This window comes from Salvelinus fontinalis, chromosome 14, assembly GCF_029448725.1.
Source record: "Salvelinus fontinalis isolate EN_2023a chromosome 14, ASM2944872v1, whole genome shotgun sequence".
NCBI classification, from domain to species: Eukaryota; Metazoa; Chordata; class Actinopteri; order Salmoniformes; family Salmonidae; genus Salvelinus; species Salvelinus fontinalis.
Window position 1 is genome coordinate 51,625,007 of NC_074678.1, and position 26,840 is coordinate 51,651,846.

Here is a 26,840-nt window from a genome sequence, read left to right on the forward strand (position 1 = left end):
GGAGTGTGCAATTGGCATGCTGACTGCAGTAATGTCCACCAAAACTGTTGCCAGATAATTGAATGTTAATTTCTCTACCATAAGCCGCCTCCAACTTAATTTTAGAGAATTTGGCAGTACATCCAACTGGACTAAATACCGCAGACCACGAGAACCATGCCAGCCCAGGACCTCCACATCCGGCTTCTTCACCTGCGGGATCGTCTTGAGACCAGCCACAGCCAATGAAACTGAGTATTTCTGTCTGTAATTAAGCCCTTTTTTTGGGGAAAACTAATTCTGCTTGACTGGGCCTGGCTCCACAGTGGGTGGGCCTATGCCCTCCCAATATGCATTGACTAGCATGACGAGGAAAACTGATTATGCACTACCCAATTTCAAAATTGCACCTTATACATTCTACTGTTACAACTTGCAAGTGTACGTTGATGTGACTTCTCATTTAGCTACTGTAATACTTACTTTCATTGAATTAGTTCCAATGGCATGTATTCATGAATGCCAAGGAAAGCCAGCCCCCCCCACACACATTTTTAAATAAATAAATAAATAAACATACAAAATAATTTATCTTTTAATTCATCTTTTACAGCGCCCCTTTGTCTCTGTATGTGTAGCCCACCTATACTGTCTGGCTAAAAAGAGAATGACATTGTTGCCGCCCTTAGCATTGAATGCGAGGGAAGCCAGTGAGCACTTGGCCTCCCTTGATACAAAAAGTATAAAATAATAACCAATCAGCGTTGAGCTAAACTGAGTGATCTCAGCTATGAATGGTCCTTGCGCACCCCAAAAAATTGTCAAGGGAAGCCATTTTGAATTTGGCTTCACACCAATTACATCACATTAGAAGCCAAACGTCATTGACAGAAAACTTGAATTGTTGCATCTCGTTGTGTCATTGTCCTCCGGTGGCTAGATAGCTAGCTAAAATCATCCCTTTCGTAAATTAGCCATGGATGGAAATAGGGATTTGGACTTGTGGGTTTACTTAATTCTCCAATGATTATAACGGCTATTCTGATCCAACAATAAATTCATACATTGTGCCCCTGGCTTGAGAGTATGGAAGTTCAACATGTAGCTAGAGTAGGCTAATGTTAACTAGCTGGCCTGGTTCATCAATGCCCATGAAAGGAAGTTAGGCTAGTGAGCAAGGATTTTAGTCAGGTAGCCTAGGACAACAAAAACTAAAAGCGTATCTGACAGAGTCATAGACCTGTTTAGGCAACATGAAAGAGGAGGATGGCATTGGCGTTTCTCTACAAGTAGGGTGAGTCAACTATGTTTTTTCTACTTGCACACATGCATGCACACACACAGAAATAAGTCCAATGGAAAGCCACATCATATTTAGCTTACATTGATTGGACTATATCGTTTTTGGTATCTTTTAGTTGTCAACGTATTAGACTAAAGCATAGGTGATTAGATTATGTTCAGACAAAAGAAGGAACCCGCACACTGCTCTTGATAGTATTACTGCTCTTTCATAAGCTTTACGGCCTTCGTTGGAGCTTTATGTTATGTTAAAATGGTTGTGGAATAGTGGAGGCAGCGCCTGTTTTCTTTGAAACTCCGGTTCTAATCAATAGTTGTTTAGTAGTCTGAAAATGTCGGAAACATTAACTTGCTTGACCACGCTGTAGGTCATGTAACTGTTTGTTACACGCTATATGTTTTGTGGACTTCACAGGACAGATGATGCTCTCTGGTTTTGTGATGAAACAAAGGTTTGGTTGAATTTATTTTGCCACTGTGTCTTCTCATTGCCTCGGCTTTAGGCCTATATTTCACGGTGGCGAATGAACTCAGGTTATAGAGCAAACAACACAATTATCAAAAGACATAGGTTGTAATATGGCTTTTTTTCCCTGGCTTGGCTTCCCCAGTGATTTTACCCACACACCGCTACTGCTGAGTTCAACTTACTAAAAGGATTTGAGTTAAACATGGCTTCAGGCTTAAAGTGTATGCATAACGAGGAGAGGCAACATTAGTGACATGGACCGTTGAATTAAAACAACAAAAGGAAAATCAGGATTTGTGTGTGTTAAAATAGGCAAATAAGACATTAGGGTATTTTCACACGCATGTATGCACACACAAACACACACACACATTTTTATTTTAGGGGTTGGCTCTGCGGCAACCAACATAATTCAGTCTTATTGAAAAATGACACACAGAGGTCCTAGAAGCAAATTATCACATATCAAAGGTCAACTCGAGACACACTGTATCTGAGAGGACCTAATGCGGGCTGTGCACTCACACACACGCACGCACGCACGCACGCACGCACGCACGCACGCACGCACACACACACACACACACACACACACACACACACACACACACACACACACACACACACACACACACTGCTTGGAGTAACCCTGGATTGTAAACTGTCATGGTCAAAACAGGTTGATGCTACAGTAGCTAAGATGGGGAGAAGTCTGTCCATACTAAAACGCTGCACTGCCTTTTTAACAACACTCACTATCAACAAGGCAGGTCCTACAGGCTCTAGTTCTGTTGCACCTGGACTACTGTTCAGTCGTGTGGTCAGGTGCCACAAAGAGGGACATTGGAAAATTACAATTGGCTCAGACCGGGGCAGCATGGCTGGCCCTTAAATATACATGGAGAGCTAACGTTAATAATATGCATGTTAACCTCTCATGGCTCAAAGTGGAGGAGAGATGGACTTCATCACTGCTTGTTTTTGTATGAAGTGTTAATATGCTGAATGCATGGCGGTGTCTGTTTAAACTACTAGCAGACAGCTCGGACACCCATGCATACCCCACAAGACATGCCACCAGAGGTCTCTTCACAATCCTAAAGCCAAGAACAGACTATGAGAGATGCACAGTACTACATAGATCCATGGCTACATGGAACTCTATTTTAAATCAAATCAAATACATTTTATTGGTCCCATACACATGGTTAGCAGATGTTATTGCGAGTGTAGCAAAATGTTTGTGCTTCTATTTCCGACAGTGCAGTAATATCTAACAAGTAATCTAACAATTCCACAACAACTACCTAATAAGCTAATAAGCTAAGAAGCTCGCATCCGCTACAAGACCATGGTGCTTGCCTACGGAGCTGTGAGGGGAACGGCACCTCCGTACCTTCAGGCTCTGATCAGGCCCTACACCCAAACAAGGGCACTGCGTTCATCCACCTCTGGCCTGCTCGCCTCCCTACCTCTGAGGAAGTACAGTTCCCGCTCAGCCCAGTCAAAACTGTTCGCTGCTCTGGCACCCCAATGGTGGAACAAACTCCCTCACGACGCCAGGTCAGCGGAGTCAATCACCATCTTCCGGAGACACCTGAAACCCCACCTCTTTAAGGAATACCTAGGATAAGATAAAGTAATCCTTCTAACCCCCCCCCCTTAAAAGAGTTAGATGCACTATTGTAAAGTGGTTGTTCCACTAGATATCATAAGGTGAATGCACCAATTTGTAAGTCGCTCTGGATAAGAGCGTCTGCTAAATTACTTAAATGTAAAAATGTAAATGTAATACACACAAATCTAAGTAAAGGGATGGAATAAGAACATCTACACTACCGTTCAAAAGTTTGTGGTCACTTAGAAATGTCCTTGTTTTGAAAGAATAGTGCATTTTCTGTCCATTAAAATAACATATAATTGATCAGAAATACAGTGTAGACATTGTTAATGTTGTTAATGACTATTGTAGCTGGAAACGGCAGATTTTTTATAGAATATCTACATAGGCGTACAGAGGCCCATTATCAGCAACCATCACTCCTGTGTTCCAATTTTCACACTGTGTTAGCTAATCCAAGTTTATCATTTTAAAAGGCTAATTGGTCATTAGAAAACCCTTTTGCAATTATGTTAGCACAGCTAAAAACTGTTGTCCTGATTTAAGAAGCAATACAACTGGCCTTCTTTAGACTAGTTGAGTATCCGGAGCATCAGCATTTATGGGTTCAATTACAGGCTCAAAATGGCTAGAAACAAAGAACTTTCTTCTGAAACTCGTCAGTCTATTCTTGTTCTGAGAAATGAAGGCTATGCCATGCGAGAAATTTCCAAGAAACTGAAGATCTCGTACAAAGCTGTTTACTACTCCCTTCACAGAACAGCGCAAACTGGCTCTAACCAGAATAGAAAGAGGAGTCGGAGTCCCCGGTGCACAACTGAGCAAGAGGACATTAGAGTGTCTAAAAGGCCAGCATCCCGGAGTCGCCTCTTCACTGTTGACATTGAGACTGGTGTTTTGCGGGTACTATTTAATGAAGCTGCCAGTTGAGGACTTGTGAGGCATCCAGCTACAATAGTCATTTACAACTTAACAATGTCTGCACTGTATTTCTATTTAATGGACAAAAAAATTGCTTTTCTTTCAAAAACAAGGACATTTCCAAGTGACCACAAACTTTTGAACGGTAGAGTCCATGTAAATATATGGACGAGTGATGACTGAGCGGCATAGGCAAGATGCAATAGATGTTATAAAAATACAGTATATACATATGGGATGAGTAATGCAAGATATGTAAACATTATTAAAGTGGCATAATTAAAGTGACTAGTGATCTATTTATTAAAGTGGCCAATGATTTCAAGTTTGTATGTGGGCAGCAGCCACTCTGTGCTAGGGACAGCTGTTTAACAGTCTGATGGCCTTTGAGATAGAAGCTATTTTTCAGTATCTCGTTTCAGCTTTTATGCACCTGTACTGACCTCACCTTCTGGATGGTAGCGGGGTGAACAGCAGTGGCTCGGGTGGTTGTTGTCCTTGATGATCTTTTTGGCCTTCCTGGGACAACGGGTGCTGCAGGTGTCCTGGAGGGCAGGTAGTTTGCCCCCGGTGATGCATTGTGCAGACCGCTCCACCCTCTGGAGAGTACTGCGGTTGTGGGCGGTGCAGTTTCCGTACCAGGCGGTGATACAGCCCGACAGGATGCTCTCAATTGTGCATCTGTAAAAGTTTGTGAGTGTTTTAGGTGACAAGCCAAATTTCTTCAGCCTCCTTAGGTTGAAGAGACGCTGTTGCGGCTTCTTCACCACACTGTCTGTGTAGGTGGACCATTTCAGTTTGTCTGTGATATGTACGCCGCGGAACTTAAAAGGAGATGATCGTGGACTTCAGGAAACAGCAGATGGAGCACGCCCCTATCCACATTGACAGGACAGCAGTGGAGAAGGTGGAAAGTTTTGTTTTGTTGACGTTGAGTGAGAGGTTGTTTTCCTGACACCACACCTCCGAGTGCCGTCACCTCCTCCCTATAGGCTGTCTCGTCATTGTTGGTGATCAAGCCTACTACTGTTGTGTTGTCTGCAAACTTGATGATTGACTTGGAGGCGTGCGTGGCCACGCAGTCATGGGTGAACAGGGAGTACAGGAGGGGGCTGAGCACGCATCCTTGTGGGGCCCTAGTGTTGAAAATCAGCGAAGTGGAGATGTTGTTTCCTACCTTCACCACCTGGGGGCGGCCTGTCAGGAAGTCCAGGACCCAATTGCACAGGGCGGGGTTGAGACCCAGGGCCTCAAGCTTAATGATTAGCTTGGAGGGTACTATGGTGTTGAATGCTGAACTGTAGTCTATGAACAGCATTCCTACATAGGTATTCCTCTCTTCCAGATGGGATAGGGCAGTGTGCAGTGTGATGGCGATTGCATTGTCTGTAGACCTATTGGGGCGGTATGCAAATTGAGGTGGGTCTAGGGTGGCAGAAAAGGTGGAGGTGGTATGATCCTTGACTTGTCTCTCAAAGCACTTCATGATGACAGAAGTGCGATACAGGGCGATAGTCATTTAGTTCTGTTACCTTTGCCTTCTAGGGTACAGGCACAATGGAACGAAGCGGCCATCTCAAAGTATGTGGGGACAGAAGACTGGGATAGGGAGAGATTGAGTATGTTCGTAAACACACCAGCCAGCTGATCTGCGCATGCTAGATGCGTCTAGGGATGTTGTCTGGGCCGGCAGCCTTGCGAGGGTTAACAAGTTTAAATGTCTTACTCATGTCGGCCACAGAGAAGGAGAGGGAGAGCCCGCAGTCCTTGGTAGCGGGCTGTGTCGGTGGCACCGTATTATCCTGAAAGCGGGCAAAGAAGGTGTTTAGTTTTTCCGGAAGGAAGACCTCGGTGTCCGTGACGTGGCTGGTTTTCTTTTTGTAGTCCGTGAACGGCCTGTAGACCCTGCCACATACGTCTCGTGTCTGAGCCATTGAATTGCGACTCCACTTTGTTCCTATACCGACAGTTCGCCTGTTTGATTGCCTTGCAGAGGGAATAATTACACTGTCTGTATTCGGCCATATTCCCAGTCATCTTTCCATGGTTAAATGCGGTGGTACGCGCTCTCAGTTTTGTGCAAATGCCGCCATCTGTCCACGGTTTCTGGTTAGGGTAGCTTTTAATAGTCACTCACTCACCTAATCAGCATATAAATCGATATTATTCTCTGAGGTTCCGCGGAACATGTCTCAGTCCGCGTGATCAAAACAATCTTGAATTTAATTGATCTGGTCAGACCAGCGTTGAATAGTTCTTGTCACTGGTACATCCTGTTTGACTTTCTGCCTATAGGACGGGAGGAGCAAAATGGAGTCATGGTCAGATTTGCCCGGGCAGGGGAGGGCCTTGTATGCATCCCGGAAGTTAGAGTAGCAGTGATCAAGTGTATTGCCAGCAAGAGTGCTACAATCAATATGCTGATTTAGGCAGCCTTGTTCTCAAATGAGCTTTTTTTAAATCCCCAGCTACAATAAATGCCGCCTACGGATACCATATATATATATATATATATATGGTTTCTAGTTTGCGTAGAGTCCAGTGAAGTTCCTTGAGGGCCGTCATGGTATCGGCTTTCACATCAGGTAACTGATGCAAGCAGTAGAATAAGATTTAAAATACACCTTATAGAACAGCGGAGACTGTGAAGAGACACTTACACAGGCACAGACACATATACACCTGATAAAACACGCACTCTACACATATGTACACATGGATGTTGTATTGTAAATATGTGATAGTGGAGTAGTGGCCTAAGGGAACACACTAAATGTATTGGGTAAAGTGTTATGAAATGTAATGTAATATTTTAAATTGTAAATAACTGCCTTAACACACACACACACACACACACACACACACACACACACACACACACACACACACACACACACACACACACACACACACACACACACACACACTGATTTAATTTGCCATAATCTTTTAATTCAAATGTAATTCTCTTTTCTTACATAAACTACAATTTAATAATTATTTCCAAACTATCAAATAGGCAATACTACTAATAATTGTTGCAATTATGTTGTTTTATCATTCTAAATAACACACATTTTGTAGAATTTCTCATGCATATTGTTCATGCGGTGTAAAGGGGGTTTACTATGAATTTGACAGAAGCTTACAGGCAGCTTGATGGCAAGCAACATTCCGTATTTCATATTACAGTACACCTACTGTAATATAAATACGGTATCAAAGCAAGTACTGTGTAATGACACAGTACAATACCATAACATTGACTGGATTATACTTAAAAAAATAAATGCAACCGTAATCGAAATGAATTAATGAATAGATGAATTTCATAGTATTTTACTGTAATTACAAAGGATTGGTGCAAGCAGGTTGGCTTCTAAGTGTTCACACATTACAGTATGTTAATGTATATTTGATGTTTTATATCACTTGCACTTCTTGAGGCCTTAACAAAGGCTTCCAAGCTGACAGCATCTACATGGTAAAATAGAACACAAGGACATGGCAAACTGCTCAACCATTTAAGGTTCAAGTCTTGCTGCCACTCCAATCTGTCCCCTATACAAATTGATGGGGCACTATAACCATATAGGAGTTAAATTGGTAAATTGGTATGTTAATGAGCCAGAAACAACAATACCATGCACCCGCTAGTGGTCAAAAGGTTTTTGGCACTGCAAAGATACAGAATGGTACTGTATTATGTGGGGTGGAATTACAGTACTATTCGAAATACAGCAATTATTTCCCCGCCCACAACATTTTCCCACATTGTACCATTAATTTTCAGTAAGCTGCAGTAAAACGTTTCAGAGTATTTTACGGTTGATAATACCCCAAATTACCATATCATTTAAAGTCTTGATCATTTCCGAGCATAAGGCTACTCTGCAATTATTTCGTCTGGAGAATTAACATTTAAACCGTACACTTGTACGTCTACAAGCACATCAAAATGTCAGAGCAAAGTTGTAAAACACAATAGCCTCATATGACACTTTGACTGTAAAGTGTTGGGCAACACGTTTCAGTCAGATTGCGGGAATGCGTTCGCCTGTTATGTTCCGATTAGAATGCACCAATTATTTACTTTTAAAATCTACTAAACTTTGAAAACGAAGCAGTGTTGAAAAGCTCATCATCTTCTCTGATATTTTCCTGAAACATATGCACGCTTTTAGCCTATCGATGATGATGCCCCGACCTGTTGCAATCGAGACCACGCGTTGACGTTACCTCATTTGCAACATCTGTTAAATTCAGTTCCTGAAATTGACATTCCTTATCTTTAACACAAATGACTATTTTATGCAGATAAAAACATAGCATTACATTGTGTGAACATTTGCATGGTGTTTTTGTACCAAAAAAAGAATAGTACATTGTATATAAGCCTAACATAAAAGGGAAAATGCCATGGCTGTTATTCAACAACGCAAATCGAAACGGACAATCAAAAGGTCAATAGAGAAAATAAGCAAGTTAACACTGAATTCATGGAAACATCAAAATAGGTGCAGAGTGCAGGAGTCTAATAAAGAAATTAGGTGTAGAGGGGCCTCTTGAAACATGGCACACTGCACCATACGCTGTACACAGAGCCATGTTACAACACATTAGTCCCTACTCACCTGCACCAGTCAGGTCCTCTGTAGAGTTGCACTGGTCGCTCTCACTCTCAGGGCTGGAAGAAGACATGCTAGCGTCCCAATCCCCAGCTCCAGAGAGAAAACACTTTTCTGGATTGATCTAACTCCTAACAAAAGCGATCGACACTCTTAACCTCTTTCATTCTGTGAGAATAAATTGGGACAATCAGAGCAATGAAGAGGGCTGAGACTTTAGGGGTTAAAAATATTTTTTTTAAGTTAGTGTCCACTTGCTCTGAATTCAAGTGAACTCGCCCTGGTGAACCTCCCTCCCTCCCTCCCTCCCTCCCTCCCTCCCTCCCTCCCTCTCGCTCTCTCTCTCTCCCTCCCTCTCTCTCTCCCTCCCATCCTCCCTCTCTCCCTCCCTCCCATCCTCCCTCCCTCCCTCCCACTCTTTCTCCCTCCCCACTTTCAAACATCCACCTTATACGCACACACAAATAGCCTGCCCCCCCACCCACCCAATCCATGTAGTGACAGGCGTTAAACTAGAGCGGCATCCTATCTCTGAAGTACTAATCAACAGTATTCAAACTGCTGGGCTGGGATTGGTCCTGGGGTGGTCAGGTGGTTGATAAGGGCCGGTTATAAAGTGACACAGATATGGGGTCACTGGCAGATCTTTGCTGGAATGATTAACGTGTGTGTGTGTGTGTGTGTGTGTGTGTGTGTGTGTGTGTGTGTGTGTGTGTGTGTGTGTGTGTGTGTGTGTGTGTGTGTGTGTGTGTGTGTGTGTGTGTGTGTGTGTGTGTGTGTGTGTGTGTGTGTGTGTGTGTGTGAGAGAGAGAGAGAGAGAGAGAGAGAGAGAGAGAGAGAGAGAGAGAGAGAGAGAGAGAGAGAGAGAGAGAGAGAGAGAAACTTTGAACTAATTCCTCTCCACATTAGAGTTTTACGTCTGTGTTCAGAAGTTTGGCTCTTTTACACTAAAATCACCCTTCCTTATCACGCCTAGTCTCTGTGTAACTTCAACTTTAATGCAATCCATGCATTGATGTCAAAGCAAGAGTTGGGCACTCAAATTGTATTTCAAGATAGGATATCGGCCCTTTCATGAATGTGGCTTGAGTTGTCTCTGAATGAAAGATGAAACACAACTCCTTCTTACAAAGGTCGCACCTACTAAACTACGCGTCCAGTTTTCTGATTTAACCCGCTGGGTCATATCTTAATAACTCAGCGTCAACAGCTCTTTTTAAAGAAAACCACTCTACTAAGTGACCCAATACCTGCAACAAAGCATTTGGATCAACCAAACAACCCATTTTATAAAGTGTGGCCATAACTCAACAGCGCACACCACTAGTCAAAATCTATGGTTTGATTGAAACTACACACAGGCAGGGATGGGCAAAAAATGACAAGTAATAATTACAAAACACAATGACAAAATGCAATAAAGATCAAAATATCAAATAATCTACCAAATACTTGAATTTTGAAATGTTTTTTAATAAAAATCAGTAACGGTTACAGAAACGTTTTACTTGCTACGACTGTGATACGTTGTTGTTTATCTACATTAGTTGAATGCACTTACTGTAAGTTACTAAATGATCTGCAAAGCACACTAGGTATTATTATAATACTTTTTTCCCCCGGGTCAGAGCTCATTAGAATAATACTCAGCATGCTTTGCAATTGTTAATGTTTCCATATACATTTATATTTTGTTCATTTATTATTGCAGGGTGATACCAATGCAGGGTGAAAGAGGGCCACGAAATGGTGAACCGCCATAGAAAATGGTATAGAAAAGTGTTTTGTATTTTGAATATACAAATTACAGTGTGTGCAGAATTATCATCATTTGGCTAATGGTCTGCTGTCCCATATCACACCGGCCCAAAATAGTTTAGTGGACTGGCCCATTTTGCCCTGGTGGGCTGGTGTATCAGGTCATCAGTTTGTCACAAGAGACTATATGGGATGACATGAAAACTAAAGTTTGTTTTTGTAATGCCTAACAAATTCTTTTTTTCAGGCAGAGTCTGCCTTTTCTCCACCCCTAAGCTTCTGTGCAGGATTCTCTACTTTACGCACAGTCTCTGCCTTACTCGTAAAGAACCTCCCTTCACATCTCTCACTGTCAATCTTGAATGATAATTCTTCAAGTTTACCAGTGAAACATCCATGCAGCATCTGCATAACAAACTTTTGATCTCAATCAGTTTCATGTGGGATATGCATTTAGATATTTCTGAGTTATTGGTTACAGTTTCAAAGTAGCCTCCAGTGTGGTTTTGGATTATGTACAGTGAGCGAAAGCCTGTTATATTAAATGAAGTGCGCTTTAAATTAGACCTCATGGAACATTCATTAAATCTAATATTGTTATATGAATATAGACTGGCTAAAGTGCCAAATCTATGTTTTTCTAAGAATATTTTAACCCACTTAACCCCAACATTTTCCACATTTTTCACCATCATTGTAAAGCCCAAGTTATGTTCTTTCTTTGACAAAGTCATTTCTGGAGATGATTATTAATTTCATGTGATTTAGTGATACATTTACGTCTGTCCCTCATTTTAAGGTCAACCCTGTTACATTTATTTTTTATTTTTATTTTTATTTATTTTACCAGGTAAGTTGACTGAGAACACATTCTCATTTGCAGCAACGACTTGGGGAATAGTTACAGGGGAGAGGAGGGGGATGAATGAGCCAATTGTAAAGTGGGGATTATTAGGTGACCATGATGGTTTGAGGGCCAGATTGGGAATTTAGCCAGGACACCGGGGTTGACACCCCTACTCTTACGATAAGTGCCATGGGATCTTTAATGACCTCAGAGAGTCAGGACACCCGTTTAACGTCCCATCCGAAAGACGGCACCCTACACAGGGCAGTGTCCCCAATCACTGCCCTGGGGCATTGGGATATTTTTTAGACCAGAGGAAAGAGTGCCTCCTACTGGCCCTCCAACACCACTTCCAGCAGCATCTGGTCTCCCATCCAGGGCCTGACCAGGACCAACCCTGCTTAGCTTCAGAAGCAAGCCAGTAGTGGTATGCAGGGTGGTATGCTGCTGGCAAAGAGCACTTTTTTGTGCACATGAACTGAACTCTCATTTTAATGTGAAACTACTCCTTTTGAAGTCATTTCTTCAAAATAAATATTGAACATACAATAGTCAAATCGCAGTGTAAAAGCAGGTGAGCTGGTTTTGACTCTTTAAGGCCATTTTCTGGTGTTTTGTGGTTGAAAACTGTGCACATTGAGCATAACTCTTCAACCCTGTTACCCATTGATAGGTAAGCTAGAAATGTTCTAACAATTAAAAAAAAATTTTTTGGGTGAACTTGCATTCAATCGCCCCACCTTGTTACTTTCACCAAGCTTCCATTCCCTCTGTCACAAGGGGATTTATGGCTGATTTAAGATGAAAACCTCAACCCTGTTACAGTCAACCCTGTCACAGTCAACCCTGTTAATTAAATGGCACTTTGTTGGCACTTACTATCAGCACTTTTTTTGTTGAGACGGGCAAACATGGTTTTATTAAGTTAAAAGTGCTCTTTGTGACAGAATGTAAACATGTGGTGAAATGAATCGTACATTTTCTTTGTTGTTGTACCAAGTTACGCTACCCAAAATGTAGTCTCTTCGTGGAACGACCCAGATAGTGTTAATGTCTGTCGGCGATACTTGCTGAACTATGAAAGGGCGGGAATCCTCCAATTCATTTGATTAGTGTCACTTTAGTCAAAATCATGAATTCGCAGAGGTCTTGCTTGATGTCGAGGCGGTGATTTTAAGCATGAAGGACTGAAAACACAGATGGACTTTTTGGAAAGGGGAGGGGCTGGGGTGCGAGCTTTGGCATAGACTTTGAGAGGGGTAGAGACTTATCTGCTGTTCCAGTCAACAGCTTCACCCCCAGCATCAAACCAGTAGCTAGCTAGGCAATGCAACATTTGTCTCTGGGCTCCGAAATTATTCCAGATACAAATGAAGGAAGGGGATGAAAAACCCAAACTTTCTCTTGGGACACATTACTTTCCTATCTGGCAGGGGGCAACACGTGTTTACACCAAACCCTGAAGCAGGTTCCATTGACCTTCCCGATCTGATAAGGAACTCATTATAATGTCCTGAGCTCAGTCCAACAACACACTGCCCAGCATCATTAAAGACTAATCAACTGCTCCTAGCGCCTCATATCCAGGAAACCAGATCACTCTGCTCGTTCTCTTCATCCGCTGGACAATATAAACATTCAGTTGCTTCCAAAAATACAGTCCAAGATCGGCATCCATTGTGTCGTTCTCAGTTGTAAATACTGTATCAGGAGGTGAGTGGACAACGTAGTCAGGGGGTAGTCCTGACCGGGGCTTGAACCCCAGCCTTGCAACTGTCAACCCAACATGTTGGCTGTTAGGCCAAGACATGAGATCCTCTTGATGAGGTCAGTAGGTGTTCATTCAAGTTTATTCTTATTTTTCATTTAAAGACGTCCTCCTCCAGTAAATGTTGACATTTTCCTGTTGTATAAATACAGTAAAGTACACACACTAAATAAATGGTAAAAATATATATATTTTGAGCAAAATTGTTTTTTTTTAGACACAACTGCAAACTTCAAGGAGTAGGGCATTCAAGGAGTTGGGCTGATGGGAAGTAGTGATTATTATATTATTATACCAGCGGCCTCCCCCGTTGCTTGAGGAATGATAGAAGAGCAATAGATAACAAAAGAGGAAAGCCCCCCCCCCCTCACTTGTGCAATGTCATGACTTACTTGGACCACCTATTAGGATGTGCCTTTTGTTAAAGACGTCCTCAGGTGACTTTTACAGCTAAAAAGCGATATCCCAAGTGTAAATACATTACACACAAAAGGGTAAAAAAAAAAAGTGTTGTTGAGAAAATAGTGTTTTATTTAGGGCATCCAAGGTGTTGGTCTGACGGGAATCCATGAGGTCATCGTCCTCCACCCTTGCTTGAGGAACAATAAAGGACCAATTGAAAACAATAGAGGAAAGCCCCCCCCCCCCCCCCCCCCCACTTGTGCTGTGTCAATACTTACGTGGACAACCTATTGAGTAGTGTTTTTTGTGAAGTAAATCAGGTGTTAAATAAGGTGAAAATGGAGTTGGTCGATGACATCAGAGGGCACCATCAGACCAACTCCTTGAATGGCCTACTCCATGAAGTCTGCACGTGTGTCTAAAAATCACAGTTTTGATCCCAAAACTTTTTTTAACAAAAAAATGTGTAATGTTTTATTACATTTAAAAAAAAATGTAACCTTTATTTAACTAGTTAACAATAAAATGTTAGTTACAATGATGGCCTACCCCTGCCAAACCCTAACCCGGACAACGCTGGGCCAATTGTGTTCTTACAATACAATTGTTGTGTTTGGAGGTGGAGTAAAATGGAGCTTCCGCTAAAAATCTGAAACATTGTCTTCAATATACCCAAGATATAACATACTAAACATATACCCAAGATATAACATACTAAACGTATACCCAAGATAAAACATACTTAACATATACCCAACTCTTGCTCGTTTTAAACAACACATCTGATTAGCAGTTATAAACATTGATTCTATTTAAAATCACTCTTGTCCTATAGGAGGTCCATTCTCCATTCTATTGTCACCTGCATTCATTGTGGTAAGAGTGGCTGTAAAATCAGTTGTTTCTGACCAGGCGAGATGTTAAGTCTGTCAACAACGTGACGTTTACATTGAAGGTCAAGAGATAAACCCTTGTGGGACAAGTGGCCAAACAAAGGCTGGTCTATTGACTGAAGAAAGGCCCCCTGTGACCCGAAGTTGCTTAAATCGCCACTGGTACAACTGACCCCTCTCTCCGTGTCCTGACTGTCATAAGTGGACGTCTGCTGATAACGCCAGAAGAGCTAACACAGTAAGAGCGCTTTACTTATCTAGAAGATTTACGTCACACACACACTCAAGCAAGCAGACACTTACACACACAAACACACGTCTGCATGCACACGCTCGAATTCAGGAACACACACACACGCAGACATGCAAATGCAGACGCTCAGAAACACACACGTCTGCATGCTCAAATGCAGGAAAGCCTGCACACACGCACACGCGCGCACGCACGCGCGCACGCACGCACGCACGCACGCACACACACACAGAGCATTCTGGGGAGACGTGTAGTAAGTTGTGTTTGGAGTGAGTAATAGAGCGAGTAATAGAGCTCGTCTGTGAGCTATTTTATCTTCATTTATTCTCACACCCTGATTTAGTTCACCTGTCCTTGTGATTGTCTCCACCCCCTCCAGGTGTTGCTTATTATCCCCAGTATATTTATCCCTGTGTTTCCTGTCTCTCTGTGCCAGTTTGTCTTGCTTGCCAAGTCAACCAGCGGTTTTCCTTGCACCTATTTTGCCCAGTCTCTGTTTGCTTCTAGTCCTCCTGGTTTCGACCCTTGCCTGTCCCGACTCCGAACCCGCCTGCCTGACCACTCCGCCTGTTCTGACTACCAGCCTGCCAATCCCCTTGTACTGTTTTTGGACTCGGATCTGGTTTCTGACCCATGACTGGCCTGACCTCGAGACTGCCTATCGTCTGGTACTGTTTGGACTCTGACCCGGTTTATGAACTCTCGCCTGTCCCCGACCTGCCTTTGCCTACTCCCTTTGTTATAGTAAATATCGGAGCTCTACCATCTTCCTCCAGTGTCTGCATTTGGGTCTCGCCTTGTGCCCTTATATTTATAGGTTATTTTATAATTGATTTATGTGTATCGACCGACGGCCTGTACAGGTATGGACTGATGCAATAATATTTTTTGTTTGTTTTTTTAGCCTGTTTTTAGCTCACCGCCTTACTGGACGTTTTAAACTTTAAGCTGGCACTGCTAGCTGTGGCTAGCCTGCTTTGTTTTTAGCATTATGGCTACCAACAGCTATGCAATGGATATCAATGGCCAACCATTGACTGTCCATTGCTACTGCTGTGAAATGTTAACTAACCAGAGGGACAGAGTGGAAGACCGAGCACATACAGAACGGGTATGTCTGTAAAAAGAGACTTTGGTGTGACCGTATGATGGACAATATCGGGCTGCTGCAGAAGGAAGTTCGCAGGCTATCTGATGAGCTGAAGTAGGAGAGCCTCATTGACGAGTTCACCAATGTACCGTAGCTAGAGCCCAGGCTAAACATATCTTGGCGCCGAACATCTGTCTCGCCCAGGGTGGTGGAGAGTTGGGCGAAGTCGATCTGTCCCACATCTTGGAGCAGGTGGCTTGTTCAATTCCACTTCACCATAGGGACTGGGCCGAGGTGCTTAGGCGAAAGGGCCAGAGGGAGCCTCCACCTGGGTGGTTCTTTCCTGCCTTTCAGGATCCACTTTGCCTTGCAAACAGCTTTGCACCGTTGGAAGTGGACTGTCTGCCCCCAGGAGTCCGCTCTGGTCCTTGAGACCCGATCAGAGTCGGCCTTCTTGCTCGCTCCAATTTCCCTCCAATAGCGCACCAGTAGCACTCACTTCATGAGCTCAGGGGATGCAGGTGCAAAATCAAGGTGACTGTAACGGCATTCCTCCTCCTCTTCATCTTCGGAAGAGGAGGAGTATTGAGGGAACCAAGGCGCAGCGTAGTGAAAAGACATATTTATTTAACGAAAACACGAACTTGATAAACTAACAAAAAACAACAAACGGTGTAGACAGACCTAGACAACGTACTTACATAAAACAAGAAAAACGCACGAATAGGAACATAGGCTACACAAACCGAACAAACCGTAAACAGTCCAGCGTGGTGTACAGACACAGACACGGAAGACAATCACCCACCACGAACACTGTGACAACGCCTATCTAAATATGACTCTTAATTAGAGGAACGCCAAACACCTGCCTCTAATTAAGAGCCATACCAGGCAACCCAAAAACCAACATAGAAACAGAAAACATAGAATGCGCACCCAAACTCACGTCCTGACCAACTAACACATATAACAAACTAACAGAAATAGGTCAGGAACGTGACAGTGACTTACAAAGATGAGGACCAAGAGCATGAGAGGGAGTGTGGTGATGTAATATCCGGAACTAAAGAGTCATTGTGGAATCTGAAAATACACATATCCTGACAGCATGATGGGGTACTTACTACATGCACATGCTAAAAGAAAGGAATGGGGTGGGTAGTTAGTTAAGTGTGTCATTGTAGCAAAGTATTTATGAACTAAAAATCTGATCTCTTAAAAGTTTCCTTCATTTTTGTTCTATTATCTATACAATAGGCCATCATTGATTTTAGCCGAATAGGCATGGCGTATTCCAACTTTCAAGGAGCTTTCCATTTTGAGTGGGTTATTTTGCATAAAAACCTTTAGGCCTACCTATATAAAAAGAAATGCATCCCTGCCTAGCCTGGCAAGAGTGGCCAAAAGGGTGTTTAGCATCCCCAGTCACTCTGCAAGCGCAGAGCGATATATACTCTCTCCAGGCACCATCGCATGAGCCTGAAGCAACAGATTCTGGCCAAACTGGTGTTTCTAAAAATCATTTCAAAGGCACTGTAGACTGAGCCTAATAAGGCATTTTTTGTTTAATTTGTTTTTAATTCTAAGTAAGTCACAGCCTATATGCGCAATTTATAGACTATAATGATTTAATACAACGAAATGGTGTTTCAATGGTGAGCTCTTAATGTCCCCGACTCCCTCCCCAACGAAATAATTCATTTCCGTTCCTTCTTAACCTCCCTGTCTGGCTCCTGACCTATTTAGAGTGTTTATATGCTGTTTAATATGTCACCTTTTCATGTTTATTAAAATAATTTTCATCATATCATATGGTTCAAATCATATGGTTTGGTTTCAATACTTCAAAACCAAATGCTAGTCACAAAAACAAATGGGTGTTGGTTAAATTGTGATTTTAATGAATGGAGCAAATTTTGAGCTGCAGGTTTTTCCCCTGTGAGCACAGAATGGTTTTTAACTGAAAGGTTGGAAAGGATGTGGGACACCGAGTTGTGCGCAAGTAGTGCTCCATGAGCGATGAGCAGGATTTCCGACCGCTCAACTCAGTTTTCCAATGCTCACATACTCTGACCCTGATGCCAGGCAAGTGATCACCAACATCAAACAACAGGGCGACAACATCAGTCCCTTTACCTATGTCCAACTGTCTGCTCAACACCGAACCTCAGCGACTTTGGATCACCGAACCAACGGAGGCCCTCGTCGCCCCCTGTGACACCTCCTTTGAGGCACCCCCCTCTCTGAGACACACCCCCTCCTTCTAGGCAACGGTGCTCTTCGCTACACCACGCACCTGGAAATCCACCAGCTCCCCCTCCCAAGATAGCCATCATTGGTAGTTTCATTGTAAGGGATGTGGTGGTTGATGGCGCAAAGACATTCTGCTTCCCTGGTGCCAGAGTGCGTGACATCACTCGGGAGTTTACGGTCATTTGAGACCAAAACCCGGAGTTGCACACGATGATTGTGCATGCTGTTACAAATGACATCAAGCTGCGGCAATGGGCTGAGTTGAGACGGGTGTTCAAATACAGACTATTGGCTACGGGCAAGCATATTGTTTTTTCTGGCCCTATCCCAACACACGATCATGGAATTGATCACGTCTACCGGCTATTCTGCTCTGAGAAAGCGGTGATTTTTTTGGGACAATTTCAATCTGTTTTGGGAGCAACTGCAGTTCCTAAAAATGGACGGCCTGCACCCGAACAGGAAAGGAGCTTGGTTACTGAGTGCTAACATTGAAAAAGTACTAAGAAAGTGATATGATATCAGTCCTTGCCTGAAGCAGGTAACCCTCATTGAGTCTTGTATTAATCCACGTTCTCGTTCGAGGCATAGAGCAAATGGCACAGTTCTAAGCAATCTTGTATCGATTCCATTTCAAGCCAACCATGGCTATTTCATATGGAGGGTTACCTACTATTCACAGCATGTTTGTGTTAGAGACTCCGTCTGATCTGAAATCCTGCAGCTGTGGCCTTGGACTGGTTCATGTAAATGTCAGAAGTTTGTTTTCGAAAATGGATGTTATTGTAATTCTTGCTTCTCAAACTAACATAGACATTTTGATAATTACTGAGACTTGGTTAAAAGGTCTGTGCCAGACTCTGATGTGTCGCTGAATAAATATATACAGTGCATTCAGAAAGTATTCAGACCCCTTGGGTTTTTCCACATTTTGTTACGTTACAACCTTATTCTAAAATTGATAAAATACTTTTTTTTCCACTCATCAATCTACTCACAATAACCCATAATGACAAAGCAAGAACTGCTTTTTAGAAATTTTACCAAATTTATTCCAAACAATTTTTTTTGAAATATCACATTCACAGAAGTATTCAGACCCTTTACTCAGTACTTTGTTGAAGCACTTTTGGCAGTGATTACAGCCTCGAATCTTCTTGGGTATGACTCTACAAGCTTTATACACCTGTATTTTGGGAGTTTATCCCATTCTTCTCTGCAGATCCTCTCAAGCTGTGTCAGGTTGGATGGGGAACGTTGCTGCACAGCTATTTGCAGGTCTCTCCAGAGATGTTCGATCAGGTTTAAGTCCGGGCGTCCGTCTGATTGCGCCACACAAGGACATTCAGAGACGTGTCCTGAAGCCACTCCTGTGTTGTCTTAGGGTCGTTGCCCTGTTGGAAGGTGAATCTTCGCTTAAGTCTGTGGTCCTGAGTGCTCTGGAACAGGTTTTCATCAAGCATCTCTCTTTACTTTGCTCTGTTCATCTTTCACTCAATCCTGACTCCCAGTAACTGCCGGTGAAAAACATCCACACAGCATGATGTTGCCACCACCATGCTTCACCTTAGGGATGATGCCAGGTTTCCTCCAGACGTGACACTTGGCATTCAGGCGAAAAAGTTAAATCTTGGTGTCATCAGACCAGAGAATATTGTTTCTCATGGTCTGAGTCCTTTTGGCAAACTACAAGCGGGCTGTCATGTGCCTTTTACTGAGGAGTGGCTTCTAATGAGTCTGACCACTCTACCATAAAGGTCTGATTGGTGGAGTGCTGCAGAGATGGTTGTCCTTCTGGAAGGTTCTCCCATCTCCACAGAGGAACACTGGAGCTCTGACAGAGTGACCATCTGGTTCTTGGTCACCTATCTGACCAAAGCCCTTCTTCCCTGATTTCTCAGTTTGGCCAGGCAGCCAAGTCTAGGAAGAAACTACTTCCATTTAAGAATGAATAGAGACCACAGTGTTCTTGGGGACATTTAATGCTCCAGACATTTTTTGGTACCCTTCCCCAGATCTGTTCCTCGACACATTCCTTTCACGGCGCTCTACAGACAAGTCCTTCAACCTCATGATTTGGTTTTTGCTCTGACATGCACATTCAACTGTCTGACCGTATATAGACAGGTGTGTGACTTTCCAAATCATGTCCAATCAATTGAATTTACCCCAGGTGGACTCCAATCAAGTTGTAGAAACATCTCAAGGATGATCAATGGAAACACGATGCACCTGAGCTGAATTTCGAGTCTCATAGCAAAGGGTCTGAATACTTATATAAATAAGTTCTTTTTTTTCATTATGTGGTATTGTGTGTAGATTGATGAGGAAAACATTTATTTAATTAATTTTAGAATAAGGCTGTAATGTTACGAAATATGGAAAAAGTCAAGGGGTCTGAATACTTTCCGAATGCACTGTAATTTTCATTGATCTGACAGGGCTGGCAGAGGTGAGGGCGTCGCCATATTCATAAAGAACAGCTTGGATGTTCCTGTGTATATTATCAGATCTGTCCCTAAGCTATTTGATTATCTTGTCCTAAATGATAGCCTTCGTAATAATGCCAAACTAACTTTAGTGGGAGTTTATCGCCCTGCCTCGGCCCTCCCAATTGCTCTCAGCAAACTGTCTGGCTTGCTATCTAACTATGCTAAATCTGAATTATTAACACTGGGTGATCTTAACCTGGATTGGTAGATGACAGTGTCAGATAGACTGAAATATATTTGTACTCAGCTAAATTGAACTAAACTAATCCGTCCAAACTTACAACCCCTTCTGAAAAATCGACTATTTTGGATATCACGCTCATAAGCACGCCCCTTATAAGTTTACAGCCAATGGGATCTTTGCGAATGAGCTCAGTGACCATTGTCCCATTGCCTGGCATTAGAGATACTAAACTACCTAAATCATGTCCACACATTATTACAAAGAGGCATTTTTTTTTTTACCTTCAATTAGCAACATTTCCTGTATGGTGTTGAATGATTGGTAGGGTGTGTCTTCTATCTCTGATTCAGATCAGGTCCTTAAATGTTTTACCTCTCGGGTTTAGCATGCCCCATAAGAGATTAAGAGTTAAGGACAGATCTAACCCATGGTTCACGCATGAATTGTCAGAAAATGTTAATGAAAGAAACTTGGCTTTGGCTAAGGCTAGATTGACTGATTCTACCTTTGACTAGCAGTCCTTCAGACATTTGAGAAATCTATGTCTTACTCTGGTTAGAAGAACAAAGTAAACATACTTCTTGAATTGTGTAACCGAGAGTGGTGGAAATCCAGCAAAATTCTTGAAAGTGATCAAATCACCGCCCCATTGCTCCAGCAGGTTATGACAGCCTCTGGTCCCATAATAGACACAAATTACATTTGTGGTGCTTTTAATAACTATTTTGCTTCAGCTGGCCATCTATTTTAAAAATGGTTTCTGAAAAAAGGGAATCCTTTATTCACCTCTAACAGAGAATGATGCACTTTCAGGCACTCAGGCACCTTTTTTTAACCATTGTATGTCGCTAACCAGGTTCCCAGCCAATGTTTTTATGCGAGTACATGTCAGATAACGGAAACAGATTTTTTTCCTGTAAACTTTCCAAATATTGACAAAACAAAATATGACAGACAATGTGGGATCTTTTTGTGTCAGAAAAGTGAATTATGCGAGAAATGTCATTGGAAACGCTTTTATGGACAAATATTGATACAATAACCATCAAATCAAAGTAAACTTGCAGTCACAAGATAACATGTTGTGTGAGATCCTCCCACTATGACTCATTGGAAAATAATGCAGTTTATTACACTACAGATTAAATCAATTATGATAAACTTCACAGGGTGGGCAAAGTGCAAGGTGATCAGCTTGATCCTCCTTACCAATAAATATCGAGGGTCTTATTCTGTTGACATGATCATCGACGCTTGGTTGCCTTTTGACAAAAAAGAATCTTGCTCTTTTGTCCATAATAATGTCATCATGTTGGCCAGTGTTTCCCAACCCTGGTCCACGAGTACCCCCAACAATACACATTTGTATTGTACTTGGGAATGATGAGGAGGGATGATAAACAAAGTAAAAGTGAGAAATAAGGCAGAGGAGGAAAGTAAGAGAGAGGCAGAGCGAAAGAGAGAGTGAAAGATGTGAATGAAGAGAGAGAACGAGACAGTGGAAATGACAGAGAGAAATAGAGAGATTGAGAGATAGAGGGAAAAAGACTAAACACTTGACCCTGGGAAAGCACAGGGATGTGTGCCACGGTCACGACAGTCATGACTCATGCACAGTATTTGGGGAGTAAAGCTTACTACAAGCTCTACGCAGACGCAAGGTTCAGAGTGTTGCAATGTCATTTTTTTTTGTCACAAAAGGGGGTGGCTCATTGCAATACGCTCTGGCATTGAACTTTGAGACGCCATATCATTTATTCCGTAGCTGTGGGGGCAGTGTAGCTGCTTGGTTCCTTGATCTGATCTATTGGCTATTCATCAAAGTAGCCTATTTTGCATTGATAATCAAATATAATCTCAGTGACTGTTCATAAAGTAAACCAAACAACAATAATCCACCAAAAAAGGTATTTTGTTTAAACGTAATAACTAGTGATTACAGGCTATTATGAAATGGTAGAACCTGCTTTAGCCAACTAGCTAGCCATGTGCTTTGTTCTCTGTGACCAAAACATGATCAGCAAAACTATTTTTTAGCTGATATGGGAATGAATACATAAGCAGTAAATCGGATTATTTTACAAAAAGGCTAGCTAGCCAACTATGTATTTAGCCAGGCTGCCAGCTAGCTACTACTAGTATGGGAAGGTGACTCTTCCTCGCTTTCACAAAATGAAAAGACACCCAAAAATGAACGCTGCTATCACCCCCTTGTGAATGGGAATGGGACCAACGAGGATACCATGTCAGCAAAAAAGTGTCCATTCCCGTACGTAGATCAACAGAGTGAAGTTTGTAATAACCTCCATGGATAAAACTGTAATCCAGGACCATTACCAGCAAAATATTGTAATCTGATTACAGATACCTTTGAAAACGAGATGATAATTTCTACGATTACTTTTAAATTCAGAAAGGATGTTTGCGGACAACTTTCTGTTTTCACAATGACATTCAAATCAGCGTTGAAAAAAGTTGCACGTTTACGTTTGTTCCGCCTGAGCGAGTCCACTATGATGACATGCATTCGGTGGATCGCGAGAAAATAGCAGGAGTAGGCTTTTTGTAGGCTACAGTTCAAACTAAGCTTTCCAATAGTGCGATTAATGTCGGCATCCGAAGATGATCCTATTTGAATAAACGCTTGGAGGTAAGGACAACAGCAGTGGTGTAGCCTATGGGCGACACGGATATCACTTATTAGTTATATCTACATAGCGCACTGCTGCTCTCTCGTTAGCTATTTCCGATGTACGTATTGTGGTTGTGGATGGCTGTTCACAAATGTATATGTGTATTTTAACCCAATAATGGTTGAATTGAAGAAGTTTAAACTGCCTATCAATCTTTGTTTTTGCAGCCAGTGGGCAAAAATGTTCTCTTGCAACATAGTGCATTGTGCAGATCCCAGCCTATAAAAGTTTTAGGGAGTTCGTTCCTTCTAAACTCCTCCGCGGTATTGTGCTCTATACTGTCAAAGACAAGTTTAATTTTAAAATAACCACGAGTGGGACTTTTATTCTCAATCTAATTCGTGCTGATTCCAAATGTTTATTTCCATAGGGCTAACGGAGACATGTTCAAACTTTTGATGGACAGCCTAAACACCAGCAAATTATCGAGATATCAAAGTGTCAAACAAAAACTAAAATGTAAACAATAGGCCTATTGCAAATGCAGCATATGGCATTCATTTTTCACATGCAAATAGCACTTTTCAGTAGTGCTCAAAGCATGCCATTCCATGAGAGCAGCATTTATTTTTTTACATTGAAGCAATGAGTCCAATCAGTCCTCCATGACAACAAAATCCTAAACAACAGAGGAGGCTAATACATCTTTTGTTTTGGGGTTATGCTCAGGTTAAACAATATGGCAAATCTATATTTACATGTCTGATTCATGAAGATCAAGGGGTATTAAATTAATTGTAATGTATTAAAAACCAAAGTCTATCAGAGGATAAACTTTGGTTTTTAATATATAATAAAGATATAGCCTAATCATATTATTATCTGTAGTGGAAAGCAGTGGGTTAGAAGAAGCATACATAACCAACCCTTAAAGTTAAATGCAACATCCAATTACAACCAGCTATATGAATTCTAACATTGATTTATCCTGCAATAGATGTCGTTCAATTGGTAATATTCATTTTTGTCTTCTAATGCCTCTTAAGGGGAAAGGAAGTAATTTGATTATGTTACTGGGTTTGGGTAATCCAAAAGTTATGTTACAGATTACAATTTTGGACAGGTAACTAGTAACTAACGGATTACATTTAGAAAGTAACCTACCCAACCCTGCTCATGCCGCGTAGCTCGCTTCCCAACACGCATCCCCTCTCAGACACCTAGGCGGCATCCAAAAAGACACCCTAATCTCTATTTAGTGCACTACTTTTCAAAAGTAGTGCAATAGATATGGAATAGGGTCTCATTTGGGATGCAAATTACAGTACACACATGTTTATCACAGGTGTAGTCTACATTCCCGCGCCCCTGCACTTCTACATTCCCGGCATGTACAGTAGACATTCATCTCTTACCAGCAAAATTCCCTCATCGTATTTCTGTATATATTATGTTGTGTCCTATTCTAATTAAATCCCATATGTTTTCCTCCGACTCATAGAGACGCCGACTCCTCCACGGCATGCAAACTAGAACGCAGTGAGAGAAAAAAAACTAAAATCACTGTTAGAACCATTAGCAGGTCAAGCAACGGTCATTGTTCATTGCTTCCTTATATGATTCTTTTTTTCAAGAGGTCGAAGGAACAATAGCAGCAACTTGCTAGCTGCTGTCAGGTGTGCGACGAGGGCAGCTAGGGCTCGAACCATAACAAGGCGGGGTTACTGTATGTTTCGCTCCTCGGTGAAAACAAGAACAACACAGCCACATCTGGATTGAAATACTATTCGAAATCATGTCAAATACTTTATCTGTGCTTGATTGAGCTTGCCTGGCTTAATGGACCAATAGAATAGTCCCAAAACTGCAAACCCCACCCATCTGGCACTCCAGGCAGGCTAACGCAAAGTACTTTAAAGACTCCAAATAGTACTTGAACCCAGGTTTGCGTCACAGTGAAGAGACGGTAGGCTCAGAGGCTTTATCAGGGTCTAGCAGTCTCCGTCTGAGCCCGAACATGGGAATGCCTGTTTACAGTACAGCTTATATCTCCCGAGCTGGGGTGTAAGTCTAGTACATGACTTGTTAACGATAGTTTTCTCATGTGCCACAGAGGAAGGACTGTGAATGCGAAAACAGCAGTGTGAAGAATGTACAGTATATTCGGTGCATTGTGTTAGTGCAGGGGTTCCCAAACTTTTTTTGGCCCACGACCCTTTTTGATATCTGAAAATGATCTCGACCCCCAACCATGTGAAATGTCTTTTTGAATAAACAGCCAATGTTTACTTTTTAATTGGGGCTATAGCAGTCAATTGAAAGACATTCTAACAGTATTTCTGACTGTCTTCTCAACTCACCATCCACATACTTTTAATGTGGGACTGACAGTCAATTGCAAATTCGGTCATATGACAGCTTGATCAGCTGTTCTCGATTTCACTTTACCGGCAAGTCAGCTGAGCCAGGATCACAGTTAAACAGATTGGGAAGCAGGTCCCAAAGTTCTCTTCCAAGCGTTGGAGGTGAGAAGTCATCACTCGTGTGGGACACTTACTGATGCTGTTGTCCGTTAGAAATATGCACAGCTGAGAGAAGGGTGCGTGGTTTGCTTTTGTAAGACTCTCCAACAAGAATTCTTTCCCTGATTCGGTCACTCATCGGTATAATGTTTTAGTGTTTCCCCTGCATGCTTGTGTTCAGTTCGTTCAGATTCCCAAATATGTCTGTTACACAGTTGCTCTCAGTGTATCATACAATGCGTCCATATGGCAGAGGGAGACATCCATAAATGGAGCTCCGTCTGTGCAAAAGCCCACTATTCGATCCCATGGAATCTGTTTTTTGGGTCAATACAGTCATGCAGCACACTGAACATCCCCTATGCCTTGATACAGAACAATGTATCCTTGTGAATAGCATCTCCCGACATGTATAGCAAACAAAAGTGAATGCATGGGGATCTCAACCCTCACAGCTTAACATCCATTTGGAGAGCATAAGCTTTGGAGTTTTTGAGTCGTTCAGTCAGAGTTTCCTCTTGATCGCTAGCAACAGCATACATGATTTGTTCCAACAGTGTTATCTGACAAAAGTATTAATGTGAGCTTCTGTGCCTCCGCCTCCCCACACATTGTTTTCACCATTTCAATTGCGGCCGTTAATATCAAAGTCTCTGCAATAGTGTGTGGTTTCATAGCGTAGCGGGCCAAGCCGTTCACTGTGGGAACGATTCAAGTGCAATGGTCAAGTGCGGCCTTTTCCCATGATCTAAGAGCGCTCTCTGGTTTAATTTTATCTTTTAGATTTGAATCATTTTTATTTTTAAGGTTAACCAAAGTACA

The 26,840-nt window shown here is 42.2% G+C and overlaps 1 protein-coding gene across 1 annotated transcript in view; it reads right to left on the reverse strand.

Annotated features, from left to right (window-relative positions):
- nr5a2 (nuclear receptor subfamily 5, group A, member 2) overlaps positions 1–9,182 on the reverse strand; it is a 106,912-nt gene extending 97,730 nt beyond the window's left edge. Inside the window, exon 1 of the mRNA XM_055862266.1 lies at positions 8,927–9,182. Coding sequence (XP_055718241.1) covers positions 8,927–8,993 — 67 coding nt within the window. The 5' untranslated portion in view covers positions 8,994–9,182. The remainder of the gene's footprint in view (positions 1–8,926) is intronic.
- Between the last annotated feature and the right edge of the window lie 17,658 nt (positions 9,183–26,840).